Source organism: Abramis brama (genome assembly GCF_963993115.1).
Source record: "Abramis brama genome assembly, chromosome: 9".
NCBI classification, from domain to species: Eukaryota; Metazoa; Chordata; class Actinopteri; order Cypriniformes; family Leuciscidae; genus Abramis; species Abramis brama.
In genome coordinates this window covers 8252309-8277035 of record NC_139971.1, presented here as the reverse complement: position 1 = coordinate 8277035, position 24727 = coordinate 8252309, and the positions used below count along the sequence as shown (strand labels likewise).

Sequence of the window (24727 nt, the reverse complement as noted above, 5' to 3'; positions counted from 1 at the left end):
AGCTGGAGCTGGAGCTGAGGAGTGATCATACAGTACCTAGGTGTTACATGAATGCATGCGTGAGATGAGGTGACTTCATGATGGAGAAGTAAACAAGTAGTTTATGTTGTTATCAAAGCCAGCCAATCAAATTGCTGAATGTTCTCAAGGAACGGTTGACTAGTTGTCCAGAATCCTATTAGTGAGTTTGACAACCCAATGAACACCATTAGAAAATATGGACTTTGCTCCAATGTTGAAAATGTTGCTGCTTAACTTTTTTTGTGGAAACAGTGGAATTCAAAAGTCTTGTTCTAAGATATACTCCATATGTTTTTTTATCTCCATACTTTTATTCAGCGAGGGCACATTAAATTGATCAAAAGTGACAGTTAATCCATTTACAATGTTATAAAAGATTTCTATTACAAACAAATGCTGGTATTTTTAACTTTCTATTTATTTAAAGAATCCTGAAAAAAAAAAAATCTGCTTTGCCATAACAGGAATACATTTTAAAATATATTTAAAAAAAGTTTTTTTAAATTGTAATAAAATGTTATGATATTGCTGTTTTTACTGTATTTTTGTTCAAATAAATGTGCTCTGTGAGCATAAGAGACTTCTTTCAAAAACATAAAAACATCTTAATTATTCCAAACTTTTGACCAGTAGTGCATTTATATAATTAATATATAAATAAATAACTAAATAAATACTGTATAATTGTGACCCTGGTGGACCACAAAACCAGTCATAAGTCGCAATAGTGGCAATAGCCAACAATACATTGTATGGGTCAAAATGATCGATTTTTATTTTATGCCAAAAATCATTAGGATATTAAGTAAAGATCATGTTCCATGAAGATATTTTGTAAATTTCCTACCGTAAATATATAAAACATTTATTTTTGTGAGTGAACGCAGCACAATCGCGAACATAAATGGACAACTTTAAAGGCGATTTTCTCAATGTTTCGATTTTTTTGCACCCTCAGATTCCAGATTTTCAAATAGTTGTATCTCGGCCAAATATAGTCATACCCTAGCAAACCATACATCAATGGAAAGCTTATTTATTCAGTTTTCAGGTGATGATAAATCTCAATTACATAAAATTGACCCATGTGACTGGTTTTGTGGTCCAGGGTCACATTATATAAAATACAACATTTTTGCCTATTCAAAAGTAAAAAAAAAAAAAAAAAAAAAAAAAAAAAAATCTTCTTCAGTTGCTTCTCTCACAGATGTGATTAAAAAAAATACTAGTAATACTAAATTCAAAGCAATCCAAAGCACACCAGACACCTGTGCATGTGAAATCATGTCATTCGATGATTTTGTGGTGGCAGAAAGCCTGTTGATGCGCTGTAATCAGTGACTGTTCTCGAGAGTATGTGGAGCTGCTGCTCCTTTGAGACTCTGATAAACATGATGGTGTGATTCACAGCGGGTCTTTCATCATGATGACATACGGTCCTAGCTGACCTTTCACTGGATTGATTCTCACTCCAGTTAAAGCAGGATTTGGTGCAATGTGGCATCTCTAAAATAAGTAACTGAGACTCCATCTGTTCAGGAGCAACAGATTGAAGATAGAGTTATGATACTCTTTTCAAAAACCATGTGAGCAGTTAAATACTTGAAAATTCATTTTGTGTTTCCTCTTTTTTGGCTGATTAATGACATTCAAAATACGAAAGTAGGGAAGCAGAGAGAGAGTTTGTCACCATGTTGGTGTGTCAACCAGATTGGATTATTTACAATATTATCATATGTGTAGTATTAATAATATGATCACGGTTATCGTCAATACTGGTATACTGTGCCATTCTTGATGCCAATTATAAAAATAAAAAAAATTAATTGCTTGTGATATACCATACATATTGATGATTTATGAAAAAGAGTTCACTGTTTGAATTAAAGCTGATATTTTTAGCCGCCAATATCAACCAAACTAAGTTCAAATCAAAATGCTGATATTGAGAGGTGATAGAAAAAAAGTTTAGTTTCAATTGAAAAAAAGCTCTAATATTTCCTACTTCCAATATTAGCCAAAGGAGGTATATGCCAATAATGGACAAAATACTAATACTGACAGCTAATATACAACCAAAATATACAACATAAGCTAATTAGAAAAATGTGTCTTTACCTACACTTGAACATACCTATACAAACAATTTACGGCCATTTCCAGCTAAAATGACCAGTACTGGCAGTAAAACTCCAACAACTTTCATTCATTTTCACACAAATTATGTTTACAAGGGCAGATTATCAATTAATAAAGACGTATGTATTCATTTTTCCTTGCACAAAACTACAAAATAACCTCAAAACACTTTTACCATAGTACATGATTTGTACACTAAACTAAAGCCTGTAGTTTCACTTGTCATCACAGGTTTAAATATTATCTTCTTCTAAAATCAGCCAGATATATTTAAAAACATATATTTGCAAATAAACAAATAAAGCCATTATTGAACACGCCACTGAAATATCAGAAGAAAAAAAGATTTTTACATCTTTTTAATATATTTGCTGCTTTGACCAAATCACGTCCATGCCAACAATTCACAAAATATTTATACTGACTGATACCAATAGTCCACGCACCAATAATAACTGATATATTGTATAATCTTGCAACAATAACACAGTGTAAGTAATATTACTATCCACAAAACACCAAACAGGTGTTTGTTAGTCACATTCGACGTTACGTCGATACTGACGTAATGAGATCCGAGATTGGCCCCCAACACGTCAGACATAACGTCTCTGTTCCCTCCTTCAGGGAACAAGGGTTACATCAGTAACCGAGACGGTCACCTACAGCATCAGCACAAGTACACAGTGACACATCTGTGGTGAATCCGCTTACTGTTTGAATGTACTCAAAGTGACTGCCCTCCTGCTGGGTGTTGAGCGGTTGGGTGTTGAGCAGCCAGAGGAAGGACACGTCCAGCGAGGGGTCGTGAGTGACTTTACAGCTGAGCACCACACTCTCTCCCACCGTCACCTCCACCCGGATGGGGCTCAACTCCACCCGCATGGGCTCTGAAACATCAACGTCATTCTGTCATTAGAACAAAAGAACCATATGACACTGAAGAACATCTGCAGCTATGATAGAAACTCTGAACACAGTCACTAACACTAACACTAACACTAACACTAACACAGATGGATCTCTGCCTGTCATGATAACATAAAACTCTCCTGATATTAGAGTAACAATTACAGAAGAATAAAATAAAGCATATTTTGTTACATTTTGGAGCTTGGAAGGGTTCAGTTTGAGCAGATGTTTTATACCATCTTTAATTTTCTCGTCAGAGCTCATTTTTCCAGAACATTCAGCATCTGGCTCATATTCACGATCTCAAACATGTTCTCAAAACAATCATTTTAAACACCTTCAAAATCAATATTTTGATCACTGACAGCTTCTTTAACATACCCACCATAAAGTGACAGTGACACTAATATTTGATTGCGTTCAGTACTTGCTCCGCAGTAAATCGCTGAGCCATTTCAAGTTTTGCTGATGATGCTTCCTATTCTTTTGTTTTCTGTCTATGGTAAATATGAGTGAAACGTCACTTCATCATTGTGTATCGATCATTGCCACCTTGTGGAATAAAAGTGAATTGCACTTATTCAGTCATCAAAGATTTATTATTGTTGTGCAGAAAAAAATAATAATTACACTTACAAACCTTGGGTCGTTAGCAACCCTAAAAAAATAAATAATTTCTTGTTATATTGTTTATAATGAATTAATTCATTCTAAGAAGGTTGATGTCTAACTTTAAAAAAATGAATGGGTAGTGAATGAAAGGGTAGTGAATGACGTCCCTGGTCACTAAAGACCCGATGTATGCGTTTAAGGGTTAAGAGAGCGAGAATTTAAACAGAAGTCAACCATAACTGCAGCGTGTGCTTAGAATAAACAGAATGATATCGTACGCTGGTGTGGACACTAATATAGTTATCATTACAATTATCATTCTTGGTGTTAGCAGGCCCTTACACCATTTACCATGGACAATGGGACATTTTAGTCAGCAGAATTTCTCTAATGTGATCGCACCTTATACCTTTTACATTGTCTGTTATTTTTGAGAGTGATCTACCTCAGACTCACTGAACAGCCTTATAATAGGTTATGAAATAATGATTCTGACCATAACATAACATTGTATCTCTAGGGTTTCCTTCAACAAATACTTCCATACGCCAACAGTGATAAAATCAAGACAATCTGTCCCATGCTTCCCAGTTATTATCTGTTTTCTTGGTAAAGAACAACCACCTCAATAATAGCTGTCCTAGGAGACAATAGATGCTCTTGTGAGTAGATTCTTGAGCGAGCAAAACAAACATCTTCACGCCTGATAAGCTGAACTATTCTTCCATCCGGCTCAGTCAGACGGTCTGTTTGCTCTTGTGGTTAACCACGGGCTGAGGCTAGGCTGGGGGTTGATGAGGGTCTCTTACCTTTCACCAGAAGCACGGTCGTCAACTCTGCTGATCCAAACTGGTTTTCCGCACGGCACACGTAGCTTCCCTCATCCGAGCGGCTGGAGTTAATGATGCGGAGGGTGTTGTTCCGAAGCAGCATGATCCTGTGAAAAATGGAGAATTCATTTGCCAGAGGAAATATTTACCCACGTCTTTAAAGTGAAATAAACAAATAAGCCTAAAATAAGTGTAATGGTTACAAAAACTAATCAGCATGTAGCTGAAGCGAAAATATAACATTTATTTCAAAATATCTAATGAAATATACCAAAAGTACCACTGTATTACCACATTTTTAGCACCATGGTATTCTCTAAAATACCTCACAGTACCATGTAAATATGGTAACAATTCAGTACCATAGTAGAGAGTGGCCCCCAAAACAATTCTGAACAAAATTTATTGCAAACAAACTGCTTGTAAAAAGTGATCAGTTGACTTAACTTAAAAAAAAAAAAAAATAAGTAAATGAACTTCACAGTTCACATAACTTAATTTTTTCAATTAAGCATTACGTTTATTTACTTTACTATAATCTTAAAGGAGAACTCCGGTCAATTTTAACATTGAGCTAATTTTTTTGTAAATTTGGAGTGCTGTCAGTACAGAGAACAACGACAAAAATTGGTGTTGCCTACACTGTGTTATCCTCTTTTTAAAATTTGCATTGGCTGGGCACTTGTAATGACACATCAAGGATGTTAAGAGGCTAAAAGCAGGTTTAAAACTTGCCCCATTGAAGTCAACAGGGTGCATATTTTAAAAAGAGGATAACACGGTGTAGGCAACACCGATTTTTGTCGTTGTTCTCTGTACTGACAGCACTCCAAATTTACAAAAAAAAATGAGCTCAATGTTAAAATTGACCGGAGTTCTCCTTTAAGGCAACGGGTTTACTAAAATTTGTTATATATATATAAAATCCACTTGTTTTTATATTTTTTTATATTTGTGCCTTAAGCATCATACTATACTTTTTTGGGCCACTGTATATCACCAAACCAAGGTAGCCGATTACCATACATCAAGGCACTAGGCAACAATTTGAAATTTTAATATTCTGAAGTTCTGAATGTAATTGTAAATATTTCATGAGAAAAACAAACATATATAAAGATTATAAACAAATAAAGTCTACAAAATGCTAAAGATTCTGGTTAATTAAAAAAGCAGACTATTTGGCTGAACTAAAAATGAACTGATAAAACGTCAACCTACTTACACTTTATGAGCAAGTCTTGTCCTTCATTGTTATTTTAACATCTAGATTTAAAGATGGTGCTGTCAATAGAGTCATTTAAAATGTTAATTGCCTGATATTATCTGAGGATTAGTACGTTGATGGCTATCAAAAGACATTAGCCAATTAACTGTTCAAAGCAATGAAAGGGCCATTAATTATAACAATTAGAAGATGTAAAAGTTGGTGTTGGTAAGGACAGAATGCCCTGATGATTAATATGCTTGACCAAGTATATGGCACGTCAAACGGTCTTAATCGGAATACTGTTAATTTGAGTGGAAGTCAAGATGAGATATACTCCTAATGACATTTCATTCTTTCAGAAACCAAGAGAGAGCAAGAAGGCAAATTCAATTTAACAGAGATAACGAGAGTCTTGCTTTTATCTTATCGCTTGCTCTCATTCACTGTTCTGAGAGAAGTTTCAGAGAGCACCTCTGTGCTGCCCTCATATAATGAATTAACTACAGACAAAGAGAGAAGTCATTTCTTGTCTGGGGTCCAGGGAAACACAATGGAGAGATTTTTTTTTTGTAAAAAAATGACTAAAAAGTCTCCATCTAAAGAAACTACTTGAGAACTTCAGCACATGAACAACAGGGTCTCGGCTTTATTATAGCCCTCAGAAAGCCATCACCTGAAGAGTCACAAAGTGAATGATCTAAAAAAAAAAAAGTCATTATCATCTTTTTCCATCATCAAACTTTTACTTCAGGCCTTTTCATAAGAATCAACAACCTCTTTCCCCGCTATACAGAATTTTCCGTCATTTATGAGACAAAGCTTCCCTACCATTTCCGTGTTTTCACTGTTATGCGGTAGGGGGCACTACTATGCATCTTCTGAAAGAGTACTGAATCTCCTGATCAAAACACAGGCGAAGAAGAAGTAGAAACAAGCAATAGCATATGTAAGCAGATGCATATAGTATACACAATAACGCGATCATCAATATTAAACAGCATATATATCAAAACTGCCTAATGTAACCAAATAGAATGTCAACCCAGGATGAGCTATAGGACTGTGCAAGCTTTGGCGTTGTTGATGGACTCGATCAGCGTGCCTCCTTCACTTTTTTTCAGCCATGCTGCTCAAGCATGTTGGGCTTGTTTCCATCAGAGTGTGCATGTCTCTTTTACACAGCATACAGCGATGTTGTGCATTTTAACCGACTGATGTGGGAAAAGGATTCTTGAAATGCATTCTAAAAATCAGAATAATTCATAATAAATAATGGTAACACTTTATTATACAGTATCCTTGTTACATATGTTACATGTACTTATCATAGTAATAACAGTGAATAATGCATAATTAGATGCAACTAACCCTCAACCAAACCCTAATCCTACCCTAACTCTATAGTAAGTACATGTAGTTGCTTAATATTACTCAGTAATTAAATATATAATTACACTGTAACAATGACACCTTAAAATAAAGTGTAAGTTAAATAATTATTCACTGCATTTTGAAGTGCCCACATTAACAATATTGTGCATGTTTGTTATCGTGATATATTGTATTACCGTATATCTGCGCATGTCTAAAATGTAAAAGTCGGTGTAGTGTAATTACATTAAAAGTACTTTAATTAACATCTGTTGTTACATTGTTAACTTTACCCCTAAATGTAATTCAAACCATTACCACAAAACAAACTTTAACCCCTAATCCTAACCCTACCCTTACTCCTAAACCCAACCATACCTCAAAATCATTAGCAATAAATGTGGGGATTTTCCTGAATAACATGCAGTTACACAGTAAATGCAAAGTCTTGTGGGTATTTAATTTGACTAAATAGTAGTTATTAAACAGTCTCATTCAGTTTTAGTTTTGTTTAATTCTGTTACCTGTTCTGCTTTGCCTGAGTTATGTTTGCTAGTTAGTTTCTTTAGTGAATGATTATGTTCACCTGTGTTCCGTTTAGTAACTTTGTTAACTGTATTTATAAAGCCCTTCGTTTCCTCAGTCCTTAATCCGGTCATTTGCGTTCGTGTGGTAATGTTATATGAGTTTGATTCTTGTATTCTCTTGTGTGTTTCGAATGAAAGACTTTGTTATTGAATTTCCTGCGGCCACCATTTAAAGTGTGACCACTTCCGATAGCCAAGTGATTCGGAGAACAATAGTTCCCCTTCAGGGACTACCGCTGCGTGTAATCGCAGTGGGAACGCCTCCAGCGTAGTGCGTCTGAAGCATGAATGAAATCAGTCCAATGGTGAGACGGAACGTAGTAGGCGGGTGATGTCATCGACCAGGAAACTATAAAGCACCCCTGAATCACAAGCGAGACAGCTTCTGTTACTTCAGCAGTGCTCTGTGTGAATCTTTGTCCCTGGTGTTTTTTTGTCTGTCTTAGAATTTGCTAGAAAAGAGTTTCACCCACATATATATATATATATATATATATATATATATATATATATATATATATATATATATATATATATATGTAAAAAAAACAACAACTTTATAATGGCGAGCGAACAGCATTTCAATAGGGTGTTCATCCCTACCTATCTACAAATCACGGGTGGGGATACACAGCGCAGCACGCTCAATCAGCCCTCATGTGGACTGAATAAGCATTGTTGTGAGAACGCTGTGCTCCCGCCGGTCGCTCTTTGAGGAGGGCGCCTCGGCTCGCGTTCCTCGCGGCTCGCGTTCCGCTTCTGCCGAGGCAGAGCGGCGGCTCGAGTCACGAGGTTCGCAAATGGATCTGGCAGAGGGATTTTAGAGACGGGCTTCGCCTTTTCTCTGCCTTCACCTGCCAGGTCCAGTGTCTCATCTCGGCAATGAGGCATCGGTACTGCAATTATCCAGTTCTGAGGAGCTGAATGTTGTAGTTATTGAAATAAACTCGCCACTTCAATGTGTAGAAAAACACACGCACAATAATGAAGTTTTAGAAAACAAACTGTTGAGTCTTAACTAGCTAAAAAGCAGATCTCGCGCTTGCTGAGGCAGCGCGTAGATGGCAGCATAAAGAATCAACGGCTTGGATCTCGCGTTGTCGAGGCAACGCGTAGATCCGCAATTTATTTATAATGTGGAGGAAACTGAGCTCAAGGAGTTTCCCTTTCTCTCTTATTCCTATTATCACAACTAAAATGTGTGTTTTCAAGCTATGATTCTTTCTGTATTCAAATATGAATATTCAGCCTGTAATTCAGACTATGAAATACTTTGTTACTGGATATATTAAATTTGAGAAATTTAAAAAGCTGTATAAAATACTATGCATTTTCTAAAATCCATGTTTATGGTTTTATTTAATTTTGAGAAATTAAATGAAATATCTTTCTGGCCTTTTAACTGCATAAAATACTTTTGCATAATAAATAAAAAATAAATTGCATACATTTCTAAAATCCATGCTTATGGTAAGGGCATGCGCCAAGTGCTTCGTGCCCTTTCTAATATCAGTACTTATGATAAAACGGATCTGAGGATCGTTATTATCTCTAAGTAGGCCAAGGAGCCCTGACGCCAGTAGTGTAGGGCTTCTGAGGGTACACCCCTCCTTGGGGAAGATGGTTTTCACCTTATTATATGGTGCCCGTCTCCCCTCGGTGCCCTCAGGGGGGCCGTTCTGCCAACCCCATCTTCATGCCGGGGCGCAGAAGGTCCCAGCGAGTTTTTACCCGAGGGGCGCTCGCTCCCTCCGGGGAGGAGTCTAGAGCAGTTAGACCAGTTGTTCCCTGCCGGTGCGCCGTTACAGGGCACTGTGTCTGCAGCTTGACATATTGTCACGTTCCACACACAAAAACAAGGATAGGATCCAAATGCAGTAAGTATTATTTATTAGGGTAATCCGTACTCATAAACAGTCCAAGCAGGGGTCAAAACCAAAGTAGCAATCCAACATAAACAGGAACAATACAAACAGCAAGAACAGAACTCATAAGTGGCGTGAAAAATACAAGGACTCCGTGACACACACTAAAACAGACAGGGTTATATACACAGGGAATCGACAATGATAATGGGGAAATGGCTGAGTGCAATGATCAGTGATAAGGGACAGCTGAGTGCAATGATGAGACAAGGATCGTGGGGAATGTAGTTCAAAATGTGACAGACACCGTGGGGAAGGAGGACATCTAGTGGACACCTGGAGAACACAACCTGACACCGTGACATAACCCCCCCTCTACGGAGCGGCTACCAGAAGCTACAAGACGACAAAAACTACAACACAAAACAAGAGTCCAAGGCGGGAGGTGGACTGGTGGAGGATCAGGGGGAGGTATGGGGGACCAGGTCCATCGAGGGAAACGGGAACAGGGAGTGACAGTTCATCTGGCGGCCAGGGCGGAGACGACAGTCCATCGGCTCAGGAACAGACACCACCGGCTCCGGCTCAGGAACTGGAACAGACACCACCGGCTCCGACTCAGGAACTGGAACAGACACCAGCGGCTCCGGCTCAGGAACTGGAACAGACACCACCGGCTCAGGAACAGACACCACCGGCTCAGGAACAGACACCACCGGCTCCGGAACAGACACTGCCGGCTCAGGAACAGACACCGCCGGCTCGGCGGTGGCCATCTTGTCTGAAGACACAGGCTCGACAGACGTGACGTGAACAGGCTCGGCGGCGGCCATCTTGTCCGAAGACACAGGCTTGACAGACGTGACGTGAACGGTCTCTGGATCGGCAGACGTGACGTGAACTGTCTCTGGATCGGCAGACATGACGTGAACGGTCTCTGGATCGGCAGACGTGACGTGAACAGTCTCTGGATCGACAGACGTGACGTGAACAGTCTCTGGATCGGCAGACGTGACATGAACACTCCTGGGAATCTCTAGGATCTTGGACAGCATAGAAAAATAATCCAATAACGTTTCAGTGGCCATCTTGTCCGAAGACACAGGCTCGGCAGACGTGACGTGAACAGTCTCTGGATCGACAGACGTGCGTTTCTTACCCCCTCTCCGTCCGCGACGGCGAGACGGTGGCTCCGATCCGTCCCTCATCAGCCCAGAGTCGAAGGGGGGCCATGGTGGAGAGTGGTGTTGGACTTCCTCTCGACCACCCACTCCTCTGCGACCTCCCCGGGTCCCACGAAAAATGACTAGGTGGGTTCCTTCAAAACAATCTCTCCTCTCCCGCTCGGTGGCTGGGGAAGAGAAGTTAGAAAACATACCGCTGGATCCTTGTAGACGGAGTCCTTCTGTCACGTTCCACACACAAAAACAAGGATAGGATCCAAATGCAGTAAGTATTATTTATTAGGGTAATCCGTACTCATAAACAGTCCAAGCAGGGATCAAAACCAAAGTAGCAATCCAACATAAACAGGAACAATACAAACAGCAAGAACAGAACTCAGAAGTGGCGTGAAAAATACAAGGACTCCGTGACACACACTAAAACAGACAGGGTTATATACACAGGGAATCGACAATGATAATGGGGAAATGGCTGAGTGCAATGATCAGTGATAAGGGACAGTTGAGTGCAATGATGAGACAAGGATCGTGGGGAATGTAGTTCAAAATGTGACAGACACCGTGGGGAAGGAGGACATTTAGTGGACACCTGGAGAACACAACCTGACACCGTGACACATATTCCAGAGGCCAGCCTCGAGAGACCCTAGTAGTTTTTCTAGTGGAGTGGAAAAATCTTCCCAATGTGTCTCAGTGGGTCCTGCATACAATCGAAAGAGGTTATGCTATACAGTTCAGGTCTTGTCCGCCTCGGTTCAGAGGGGTCCTTCCCACTGTGGTGGGCCCCGAGCAGGCTCTGGTGATGGAACAGGAGGTTATGACTCTTCTGCAAAAAGGAGCTATATAATGGGTTCCTCCTCCCAGCAGGGAGTCAGGTTATTACAGCCGGTACTTCATTGTTCCAAAGAAAGACGGGGGGTTGCGTCCGATTTTAGATCTGCGTCTTTTAAATCGCACTGTAGGGAAGCTCAAGTTCAAGATGCTCACTCTCAAACAGATCGTGTCACAAATCAGGTCCGAGGACTGGTTCGTCACGATAGATCTGTAGGACGCCTACGTCCATGTGTCTATTCTTCCTCAACACATGAAGTTCCTGAGGTTCGCTTTCGGGGGCGAAGCGTACCAATATCGGGTTCTTCCGTTCGGCCTAGCATTGTCACCCCGAACGTTCACGAAGTGTATGGATGCAGCTATAGCCCTTTAAGGCTGAAGGGCATCCGCATTCTGAATTATATCGACGATTGGTTAATTCTAGCTCAATCGGAACAACAGGTGGTTCGGCATCGAGATGTCGTTCTTGCTCACATCAAGAGATTGGGGTTGAGGCTCAACGCCAAAAAGAGTGTGCTTTCTCCATTACAGAGAACCACTTTTCTCGGTGTAGTAAGGGATTCGACGACGATGCAGGCACAATTGTCACCTGCTCGTATTGCTTCGATTCTTGCCGCAGTAGATCAGGTCAAGCTAGGCCAGTCATCCACTGTGAAACAGTTCCAGAAACTGTTAGGTCTCATGGCAGCTGCGTCCAACGTTATTCCTTTTTGGCCTCTTGCACATGAGACCGCTACAGTGGTGGCTCAGAACCAAGGGATTCTCCCTGAGGGGAAATCCGCTCCGCACGATCATGAGTTCGCAACGGTGTCATCGCGCCCTGATCATGTGGAAAGATCCTTGGTTTCTGTCCCAAGGTCCTGTGTTGTGAGCTCCTTGTCGTCGTGTAATGCTAACGACAGATGCCTCTCTCACGGGTTGGGGGGCGATCATGAGTGGTGCTCTGTGGCAGGACCATCATCGTCTATGGCACATAATTTGTCTAGAGATGTTGGCAGTGTTTCTGGCTCTGAAACACTTCCTCCCAGACCTAAGGGGCCACCATGTTCTTGTCTGAACAGACAACACATCGGTGGTCTCTTATATCAACCATCAGGGGGGTCTGCGTTCTCGCCCGCTTTACAAACTGGCACGTCAGATCCTTCTATGGTCCCAAGGGAAAATTCTTTCGCTGAGAGCTATTTATCTCCTGGGGTATTTAAATCAGGGGGCAGACATCCTGTCGAGGCAGGGGCCGAGACCCAGGGAATGGAGACTTCACCCCGAGGTGGTGGAGCTCCTATGGGAACATTTCGGTCGTGCCGAGGTAGACCTATTTGCTTCCCGAGAGACATCACACTGTCCACTGTGGTTCTCTCTCAGCCATCCAGCCCCACTGGGGTTGGACGCTATGGTACAGGCGTGGCCGAGGTCACGCCTGTATGCTTTTCCTCCGATTGCTCTGCTCCCAGGAGTTCTGGAAAGGGTTCACCGGGATGGAGTCAGCCTACTCCTGATAGCCCCGTTCTGGCCGGCCCGAGTATGGTTTTCGGACCTTGTGTCTCTCCTCGACGGCTCTCCTCTGGAGATTCCGATCAGGAGGGACCTATTATCTCAGGCGAGTGGGTCGATCCTTCACCCCCGCCCAGAGTTATGGAGACTGTGGGCTTGGCCTCTGAGGGGGCTCAGCTCATAGAATCCGGTCTCTCGACTGAGGTCGTTGAGACCATCCTCCAATCCAGAGCTCCCACTACAAGGAAGTTATATGCTGCGAGGTGGAAACTTTTCACCTCTTGGTGTGGAGAGCGCCAACAGGACCCAGTTAACTGCCCGGTCGGTACAGTGCTGGAGTTCCTGCTGGACCGTCTCTCCACGGGGTTATCCCACTCTACGCTGAAGGTGTACGTGGCGGCCCTAGCTGCTTACCACGCCCCTTCGAGTGGAGTTTCTCTTGGGAGACACCCACTTATATCTCGCTTCCTTCGTGGCACTTTGAGGCTGAGGCCAGCAGTACGCACGAGGGTGCCATCATGGGACTTGGCCATCGTCCTAGAGGGTCTCTCCCTAGCTCCTTTCGAGCCCCTTGAAGAGGTTTCCGAGAAGTTCCTTACTCTCAAAACTATTTTTCTGCTTGCTATTCCGTCTCTCAAAAGGATTGGAGACCTTCAAGCACTCTCGGTTGCTCCCTCGTGCCTGGAATTCTCACCTGGCATGGCTAAGGCCTTCCTCTATCCTAGGCCAGGTTATGTTCCTAAGGTTCCAACTACTGTAGTTAGACCTGACATACTGCAGGCTTTTTGTCGTCCTCCGTTTCTGACGTCGGACCAGGAGAAACTTAATTTGCTCTGCCCAGTGCGGGCTCTAGATGCTTATGTCCATAGAGCTGCCCTGTGGAGGAAGTCTGAGCTGTTCGTTTGTTTTGGGCCGCCCAACAAGGGGTGCCCGGCATCTAAGCAAAGGATGAGCAAGTGGGTGGTCGAGGCCATCTCACTTGCTTACGAGTCGGCCGGTCAGCCTTCACCTTTGGCTGTACGGGCTCACTCCACCCGGAGTATGGCTGCTTCTAAAGCTCTCCTTTCAGGAGTTTCTCTTCAGGATGTTTGTGATGCGGCAGTCTGGTCCTCATCGCACACATTCGTCAGATTTTATTGTCTTGATTTTAGCGCCACTCCTGGGGCGCAAGTTCTTTCGTCAGCCTGTGCGCCTTGATTACACACAACGGAGACTTGCTCGCATGGGGACGTGGGTATTGCGTTCCCACTGCGATTACACGCAGCGGTAGTCCCTGAAGGGGAACGTCCCGGGTTACGTATGTAACCCTAGTTCCCCGAAGGGACGGACGCTGCGTGTCCTGCCATGCTCCCGGCATCCCCTTGGATCGCTTGCTTCAGTAACATCAGAAGCTGTCTCGCTTGTGATTCAGGGGTGCTTTATAGTTTCCTGGTCGATGACGTCACCCGCCTACTACGTTCCGTCTCGCCATTGGACTGATTTCATTCATGCTTCAGACGCACTACGCTGGAGGCGTTCCCACTGCGATTACACGCAGCGTCCGTCCCTTCGGGGAACTAGGGTTACATACGTAACCCGGGACGTTTCCCCATCTATATTCTAGTATATTTTTTTCCTCTGCTTTGATTGGCAGATGTGTGACAATGAATATTTACAAAGCAATCATATTAAAATTCAATTTCTGCCCAAAACTAATAGTCTAGACAAAAGGGAGTCATCAGTCAAATTCTTTCCCTATTAATTTTTCTCATGATGTTTGGCTTTCATATTTACAGCATTAAGCACTCTGATCCAGCAGACGCTGATGAGAATTGGCAGGCAGAAACTCACAAAGGCGTGTAACCTGTAAAGTGTAACCTGTACATGGAAAATTCATAAGGAGACTTCAAGTAGGAGAAATCGAGAACACGCATTCGACAAGGACGCCAGAAAGGACACGGAGTGGAGACCGGTGGGTATAAGCATGTAAATGAGCCTTTGTGACGAATATATAAAAATGAAACGTCCCCTTAGAGCCACCTAAAATATATTTTAGGCCACTCAATACAAAGATCTCACTCTCCTCAGGAGAAACATCTTTTAAAAATGCAGCAAGTGAGAAACATCCGTATGCTGTACAGAAACGGCTGGATAAACACAGAGGAAAATATCACGGAACATAATCACAGGCTTGTTTACAATGGACCGATTTTCCATTTCCCTGACTATGGCTTCTTTGCCGATATTAATGAAGGATTGGCCGCGGGGTTTTGAGAGTGGCTGCCCATACTTTCGAACTAATGGGATTAATACTTTTCATTTGGAATACAAAACCCTTGAACATTAGCGGAAATCCATGTTAATTACAAACCTTCATTAACTCCACACAGCTGTCAATGTCAGATAAACGCAGGGCAGCTTCGATCCCACCCCTGCTCCTCTCACGATTGAGCTTCTCTTCATCTAGAGACGTCTTCCTTGGATACAGCTAATGTCAGAAAATCCTTTTGCTAAAGTCACCCGTGTCCAGTCAAATTCATTTCGCTCATTTCAATGACCATCTGACTGAAAATCCATTTTAACTACTGTTATAGTTGAAGTGGGAAAATAATGTCTTCTTTATCATTCAACAATGCAGTGTGCTGACAGAGTAATCCAGACAAGTAATATGATTCTCTCTTGAATCTTCTACGGTAAACTCTAGCTCATCCACCATTTCATTACATATCTTTTCATAACCTTGGTAGTGCTGATCTGATTATTTTAAATCGTATTACTTGTGGCGCTTCCCAAGCCAGAATCACTACTGTTTATTCTTTAAGGATTTGAAGAGACTATACACTTCAGCGCATAACTTATTGCACACAGTTTGTGCTGTAGACATGAATGATATCTCAAACCGTGCAGCTTGTTGAGGTATGTTATTACTTTTATTAGCAACCTGACTTATTTCAATCTAGAAGGATGAAAACAAGGGAGAAAGGGTCTATATAACATTCCTGGTTCCGTTATTTTTACAAGCCAAATAACCTTAATCTGGTACTAATTAGAAGTATTTTTTCTTAATGACCCACCCTTCCAACAGCATTTTTTTTTTTTTAAATGAGAAGGCATCACTCAACATTTTCATTCTGTTGTTTTTATTTGGTTTTGAAAAATGTAAAAAAAAAAAAAAAAAAAAAACCTGTTTAAGTTATAATTTTATGTCATGTATTGTAACCTTCAAGTAAAAAGTTGCTTGATGTTTTTTACAGTTTGAATACATATGATAAATATAATACATACTGTACATATCATTATTATGTAAAAAAAAAAAAAAAAAAAAAAAAAAATTAAGATAAAAAGCACTTTATAAATGTCATGAATGAATTTTTTTTTTCTTTGTGTGGACATTTTACAAGCTTAACTAATAATGTCATGCCACAAATACTGCTTCACTGCTTATGTTTTTCTAAAACATAATTATGTCAAACTGCATAATAAGGTTATCTTTTTATGAGTTTCATCCTCTTGTTTTCCCATCATTTAGTTTCAAGCAGACATTTTTCACTTCATATAAAAATAAATGTTTATTACACAAGAGGTGTATTCAACTTTTATTTTATTTTTTTATTTAACCCTTATTTAACCAGGGAAATCCTTTGAGAACAAGTCTCTTTTGCGAAGGAGCCCTGGCCAAGAAAGCCGCAATACAAGTTCCACATAGAATACAAAATATAATAAATACAATGAACATACAAGACATAATACGTTAACAGTACAATGAATCGACCAACGCTAAAAAAAAAAAAAAAAAAAAATCATCATGACATCCCCCATTGTCACCATAGACTTATCCTAATTTGGGAAGCAGGGACAGGTGCCCATTGTGCCTGCTTCCCGGTACTTTACTAGCCTCTTAAATTGACCAAAGGAGACCAAGTTATCAAGTTTTAAGTAATTCTGTAACAGGTTCCATGCTGATGGGGCAGAAATTCTAAATGCTTGCTTCCCTAACTCTGTGCGAGCCCTAGGCACAACCAGGTGGAGATTATCATTAGACCGCAGAGAGCGAGTGCTGGCCTTGAAGGACATAAGCCTACATAAATAAGGGGGCAATGTCCCAATGATGGATTTATATATAAACAATCGCCACCGGGTTAGCCTGCGCTGAGCAAGGGAGGGCCACTGGACTAGATTATACAGAGTGCAACAATGTAAATGTGCAACTTGTTGTGTTTATGAATTGCATTTTTAATGTATTTATGCATAAATGAATAGATTTAAACAAAAACATTGGAATAATTACAGTCTCTCTTTCTGTAAAAAGGCTTTCATAGAAAACATTGCATCCCCAAAAAAGCAAAAAAGAAAGAACTATATCTGCCCTTGCTATGTCACAAAAAAGAAAATACAATAAATTGCTTGACTCTGACAAATTTGCCACAAGATATATCAGATCACGCAAACTCAAAGTCCATTCATCACCTTGTTACGTGAAGAACGGAGCATTCTTGGGCTGTTCACTTCTCCCATCTATCAGTAGTCACTGTGTATAAACAAACATCTATCACACGGCAGACAACATAATTTCAAATGTGATGCGCACCACTTTATGAACGATTCCAAACACACAGCGTCTGACAAACCACACAGCTGACCTGAAGAACACTTTGATCTGACTCTACATCTTTTACTGCGTCATGTGGCTGCTGAAAGGGCTAACGGCACCTGAATGCTGGTTACACCGTTACTTGTGAATTATTGATTTGAGAGAGAATGGAACTATGGCTTGATAAGCAGCAGGAAGTGAGGAAGGGTGTCAAGGTGAGAGCTGGCTTTGTGCTGCGTGTGGACATTTTTAGCGTCGCTCTGAGGTCTGAGCCGAGGACCATACGCACGTGCGGTTGTGCGTTATGGCTGGTCTGGGGCTGTTGGGCTGGCGAAGCCATTTTGCAGGACAATTTGAAAAGAGCGCAAATCCCAGTGGCTATTTCTCAGAATAAATTGCCTGCTTTGCAACAGCACCACTGTCAGCAGAAAAGCCCCGTAAATAATTTTGCAACGTCCACTTGCTCACCGAGCAAGGCCTGTGATAAATATGTGGTGAATTGGGGACTCGAGGTCTCGAATACCTGTTAGTAGAGGTGTGTTAAAAATGTATTTGTATGCGTGTAGGGCATCATTTTTATTATTATGTAAGGTTGTAAATTACTGTTTCTCGTCAAATGCTTTGCAACTTGTTAGGTCTCTGTGACCTTGTTTTAACCCTAAAAGGAATTAATTGACAAAACAGAACAAAAACAGACAAAACAATGGATTAACCTGTAAAGCCTGATGTATGAAATAGTCTTTATTTATTTGAAATTGAACAGTTTATTGAACCTTTAGACAAAAAGTTTGCATCTTAATTTTTTTTGTTGAGTACCATATTTGAAATGGGCTTCCTTTGGCTCATATAGTGTGATTTAAGATTATAATTATGGAGTTAGAGTATATGGAGGAAAAAAAACAATTCAATTTTATATAAAAAAAAATGCAATTGGGGGCAGTTGCTGATATTTATATGGCCAAAAAAAAAAATCCTATAAGCTTCATTTCAGTAAATGTTCATCTTGAAATTTTACTAAATAAAATACATTCTTACATTTACTTTTGATTTCACAGCAAAAAGACACCATAAGACCTACGTTTGACAGTTTTAGAATTATACTAAAATGCCCTTTCCTTGCTAAAACAGTATAAGCATATCAATCAGACAAAAAAAGCAAAGTTTTGATCATGTTGATCATTTCGTGGTCTTATAAACGTGTGTATCAAATATTATACTGTAGGCTTCATAGGGTTAAGATCATTTGTGAATTTGCATCTTATTATGAAAATCAGAGTGATCATGTAAAGGTTACGAATTAGCACAAAATTATGCAATGCAAATGTCAGCAGTGACTTTGAACATGCATATCCTTTAGAAAGAGAACCTGGGGAAACTATAATAGGAATATGTTAAAACACTGAAATCTCTTCAGAGACACATGCTTCATAACTGTTTCGGGTTTCATTACAGTCTTGGCAGGAGTAAATTAGCACAAGTTCGGTGCCGGAGGCACATGGCATTCAAAGCAAGCAAGGTGTGAATTCACAGGATGACAACACTCTAAAGTACGGTGACCGGGAGGGGACATGTTCGGTTCACTTATTTTTGTCGTGAAGTTAGAAACGTTTATGCCAACTTCGCATGTAATTTTGAGACGGTCCCTAAACATGCGAATATCGAACGTCCAACGTCAAACCAACTTTATGCCAGTGCAAAAGTGCGACAAAAAGCCCATCCAATTTAAGAATGCCAAAGACCGCACTATATCTTTATATGACATTCCTAATTTAAAGTAAAATGTTATTTCTTCTGTCATCTCCATCTCTGCTGTAGCCCAGTCTATGCTATGGTATGGTTACAGTATTGGCCGCTGTGGCTCCCTCAACTCGTGGCCACGACAAATAGATGTTGTTCTCTCAAAATATGAAGTCGTGGCCACGAGAAAAATATATCGTTCCCTCAACATATGATCTCGAGGCTACGACTTTGCATCGCGTGGCCACGACATGATGTCGTTACCTCAACAAAATGATCTCGTGGCCACGACTTAATATGACGTTCCCACAAGATATTATGACGTTCCCACGAGTTAATATCACGTTCCCACGAGTTTATATGTTGTGGCCACGACAAAAATAAGTGAACCGAACATGTCCCCTCCCGGTCACCGTAATAAAGTATGTTAAGAGATAGACTATCAAATTTAAACATTTAAGACTGGTGGGTCACAGGTCTGTCCTGATAGGGTCATGGTCTTAAGAGTAATAAGACACAAATTCAAAATAATAAAATTCAACTAACCATATAATGCATAGCTGAATGAAGAGTTCATATAGTGTCATCATTTACATCATGTTTCAACCATTTTTGTCCATACAATGAATGTCAACGGGTCTAAAACAACTTTTGACGTTGTATAGCTAAAAAAGGGAGATTTTCCTCAAAATATTTTCTTTTGTGTTTAGTCATACAGGTATGGAACGACATGAGGGTGAGTAAATGATGACAGAATGTTTTTGGGTGAAGTATCCCTTTTAAGCAAAATAAATTTAGGATTTGTAAATATTTCTAAAAGGTTTATCAACCTTTAAAAGGGAGGACACGTTTAATATCCAGTGTTTGTTATTCTTCTGCTGCATGCACAAAGTTTCCTATTCAGCTTATTTCATAAACCATCACAACACAACCAGAGACACCATGAAAATTATATTCATATTATTAATTCTTTCAAATGAATAGGCCCTTGCGTCTAGATGTGACTATGGCAGAGAATCTCTGTTATTAAACATCAGCCCTTTCACAGACTTGTAGCCGACAGCGCTCAACGGGGGCTGATAATTTCAGATCTGTCACTCATGATGAGTGACACGTCTCCTCCATCAAGAGCTTGTACACATAGGCTTGCACTCATTTTCCTCATGCTGATTTAAGATTATGCATAAATGAACCACTACAGCGGATGAGCTATCAGCCAACAGGGTGGGTCTACAATATAATGGCTAAACCAAGCTATATTTAAATTCTAATGAGGTTACATGTACAAGACCTTAACAGACGAATAAAGCAGTATGTCATAAATGAACTGACTCCGAGTGGTTACATTTAACCCTGCAGTCTATTCTAATGTGTGTTTTAAAATATCTCCCTTTCACGTCCACAGCATCTTAGACTATAAAAATGGACAAAACACTCAAATCTCTTTAATGAGATAAGTGCCATAAAATTCAGCAAACAATTAAATGAAGATGGTAAATATTTAATTGACGAGTTGTCAATTCAATGTATAACCTAGGGTATGACTTTACCACAATATTCAACACGTCGGACACAAAACGGTAACTGAAAAATCTACATCCGCTGTATTCCAGTTGTTTCTGCGAATTGAAGCGATCCATTTGCTTTTATATTCTGTAGTTTTCGGAAGTATGTTAAAAGATAGTTTAGATTTCGTGTTGAATCTGTTTGTACAGTCAATCTCAAAGCTCTTTCCAATTTTAGATGTGTTTTTGTGTGACTAAACACCAATGCTGCCACTCAGTCGTTTTGCCACTCAGTGACTTCCGCCTACTGTGACGTCAAGTGCATATACCCTCTATAGTAAGTTCAGAATTACATTTTTTATTTTATATAGTTTTTTTTTGGTAAAGAATGTAAATGTCTTTATTGATACTATTGATTAATTTAATGCATCCTTGATAAATATCAGTATTAATTTCTTTAAAATAAATGAATAAGACTGATCCCAAACTTTTGATATACACGACTAATAATAAGAAATCAACACGACATCAATCACAATGCAACCTTGCATAGCAAACTAGCCTAATAGCTCTGAGAGTGCAAACAAACCTGTCATCAAATCGCACCTCAGCAGAGCTGAACCCAGCGTGAGACCGGTAATCATTGGACAAGAACATTGATTAAAGCCCCTGTGCACACAGATTCATGTAAATGTATGCGTGTTTATGGGAATATTTAATTGGAATCAATTATAAACACAGACCCTTAGGAGTGGACTGCCACTGCTTCATCCCAGATCCTGATAATTATCTCACTTTCATGCAAAACGTGAACAGTCACAGAAATGCTCTTCAGCTGGGAATCAGACTCACCTTCGGCTGGGCTGGACTCTCCTATCGTTCTTCTTCCAAGAGATTCTGGGTTTGGGTGAGGCACGTGGCCGGCACTCCAGGGACAGGTCTTTCCCAACGGTCGCGATGAGCCGGACAGGGTTGGTGCTGAACACGGGAGCTGATGCTGTTTTAAAAACAAACACATATCCATTTTAAAGGATTGCCATCAACTCTTATGACTTTCTTTCTTCCATCTAACACAAAAAGTGAAATTTTTATGAAGGTAAAGGTTATTATTGACCACTTTTAGGAGGCGTTTATACGACACAGTTTTCATCTAAGATCAGAAAACTTTTGATGCTTTTTGGCCATTCAATTACACGTTTTGGGGGCTTGAAAATGCAAACTTTGAAAAATCAAGTTTCAAAGTGCAAGTTTTTGAAAACGATACTGTTATTGTCGTGAATTTGTGAAAATGGTGACTGCATACACATGCGTATTACGTGTTTAGTCTATAGCCGTGTAGTTTCTTTACAAAGTGACATCGCCACCTACTGGCGATTTTTTGTCATTTCCATGGATCCGAGTGAAAGGGGATCATTTTGACAACAGTGACATATGTACATGAAAAACGCTTACGTTTTTTTTTTTTTACGAAAAACGCTTATTTTGCTATTCAGTTATCATTCATTTTCATTATAGTTTTTTTAAAAAAAAAGTTCCACAGAGGAAGAAATTCATAATGCTTTCAAAGAAAGATGATGTGGACTTTAATTACTTTAAGAAACCAAATAAAGCTTATAAACTACAATCTAATTTGTTCACACACTTGCTCAACAATGTAATTATGCTGGCACTGTTGGATTGCTAACCAATGACGTGCATACTTTTGTAAATATTCATATGTAACATAATTTATCTTGTCTCTTTGTACAATTCATGGAAGTACTGAGCCAACGATATCAGTAAGAGATGAACAAATGAGTCCTTTTTTAATAAAATAAAATGTCTGTTTTAAGAGACTTTTGAGACTCTAAAGGGAGATACATGTTTCTGGAATGATTATAATGATGGCATTGCTGTCATTGTGTATGATGGGTTTATAATTAGTAGCTTTATTATAATGCGTGTCGTCTACCAGAAGTAAAACATTTCCAGGCTAAACGATAAAAAATAATTCAGCCCTCGACAAGCGCATTTGAAGATAATTACTGTTAAATGTTTAATCTGTCTGCGGGGAGTTTCTCGCCAAGCTGACACAAATGAGTAGAATTAGTAGATTAGTAGATAAAAAGTGCACTTTTTCTTTTTTTAAATAAGACAAAACAAGTAAAATTTTAAACACTTTAAAATAAAAAATAAAAATACTCTCAAACTTCTTTTTAACCTATGGACACTCCTAATTTGTGTAAAAAATGTTTGACAATGTAAACAAATGATGTTTGAAATGTCGTAATTTGGAGTGATGTGCACATGAATGACTAAGAAACTTCATTGTTTTGTCAGGAAGTAAAAAAGGAAACAGAAATGTCCATTGTCCATTTTATTCAGACCAAAACAACATATGCTTGTGGTCAAGCGTTTACATACAGTACACCTTGCACTAAGCTATTTCACATAACAGATGTTGACAGACAAAAAATTAACTGAATTTACAGAAAATAATAATACTGTTGTTACCTGGATGATCTTTATGATAGTTGTTCATGAGTCCCTTGTTTGTCCTTAGTTAAACTGCCAACTGTTCTCCACTGTTCGTTTTTCCAGCATCTTCTACATATTTGAACTCCTTCCATATTTGACAACTGAGGGACTTATGCACAACTATTACAAAAGGTAAAACATTCACTGATGCTAAAGAAGGCATTTTTTTAATTTAGTACTGCCTTTCAGAAGCTATATAAGTTATTTACATGCTTTCCAGAAGATTATTTATTTCAAGGTGTTTCTGGGAGTTCAGGCTTATCGATATAACTTCCTTCGGAGTGGACTTTGTGCTTTGTATCTTTGCAAACATTTTTCATGCTCAAACAGCAGCATTACACACAAAAGAAAGTTAAAAATGTAAAAGAGCCTAATAGGTCTTCTCTAATGTCCCCAACATCCTCTGTAGTTCCATTTAGCCACTTGTTAACAACCACATTTTTCAAGACAACTAAAAGCTTTAAAAAAACACAAGGGGATTTTACTGATGTACTTTATGAAATCGTGCTTGTGCTAAAACAGACCTTATTTAAGGCATTTAACTAAAAACCCATTCAAAAAACCCAATGACTTTAGGATAGTAGAGCCGACAGTGCTAACTAATTTCTGGGTTTTGTCCAAAAATAAATAAAAAATACTTCATATCTGTAGCACTATATTCCATGCCCAATCTTAGAGACGTTCATTCCTATATACTGATGTTCATTTTTGAAGAGACTGCATTAGATGCCTGAGCTTTTCAAGGACATGTACTCCAGTAGCTGGGGAGGACATTGTGTGATGGTATAGTGAGCAGAGCTAAACACATATGGGCTAAAAGTGATGATGTCTGCAGTGCTGCTGGAGCCTTCTGGGGCCTGTAGCTACATGCTGACAGGCCTCGTCAGGAGTGTTTAGTCAAAGGTTACACCATGTTTTTTACGGGTGACATTAGAAAAGATGACATTTTTAATCTCTGGAATTGCCAAAGGGCCCCACAATCCACCACCCTCCTAACATGCTGAGAGAGTCAGGACCAATGAACGACTTTTTTAAGCTTGGAGTGGGGGATGTACACGTCTTTGTGGAAACAAATATGTGTGTGCTTACTTTGTGTGTGACATACAACATTTAAGGGAGTATTAGGGCCCTATTATACACTCGGTGCAATGCGGCACCAGGCGCGACACAAGTGTTTTTAGCTAGTTTCAGCCTGACGCATTTATCATTTTCACGTCCTGCGCCATGTTGTTTAAATAGCAAATGCATTTGCGCCCATGGGCGTGCTGGTCTGAAAACGAGGTGTGTTCAGGAGCATTGTTGGCGAGTTGCTATTTTGAGGCAACAGAAATAGATTGCACCATTG

The 24727-nt window shown here is 39.9% G+C and overlaps 1 protein-coding gene across 2 annotated transcripts in view; it reads right to left on the bottom strand.

Moving 5' to 3' along the window:
- Window positions 1-24727, bottom strand: part of cntn5 (contactin 5) — a 315250-nt gene that overhangs the window by 41504 nt on the left and 249019 nt on the right. For both annotated transcript variants that reach the window (XM_084123899.1, XM_084123900.1), the window contains exons 12-14: window positions 21718-21862; window positions 4494-4621; window positions 2875-3050 (exon numbers count right to left, since the gene is read on the bottom strand). In XM_084123899.1, coding sequence (XP_083980025.1) covers window positions 2875-3050; window positions 4494-4621; window positions 21718-21862 — 449 coding nt within the window. The remainder of the gene's footprint in view (window positions 1-2874; window positions 3051-4493; window positions 4622-21717; window positions 21863-24727) is intronic.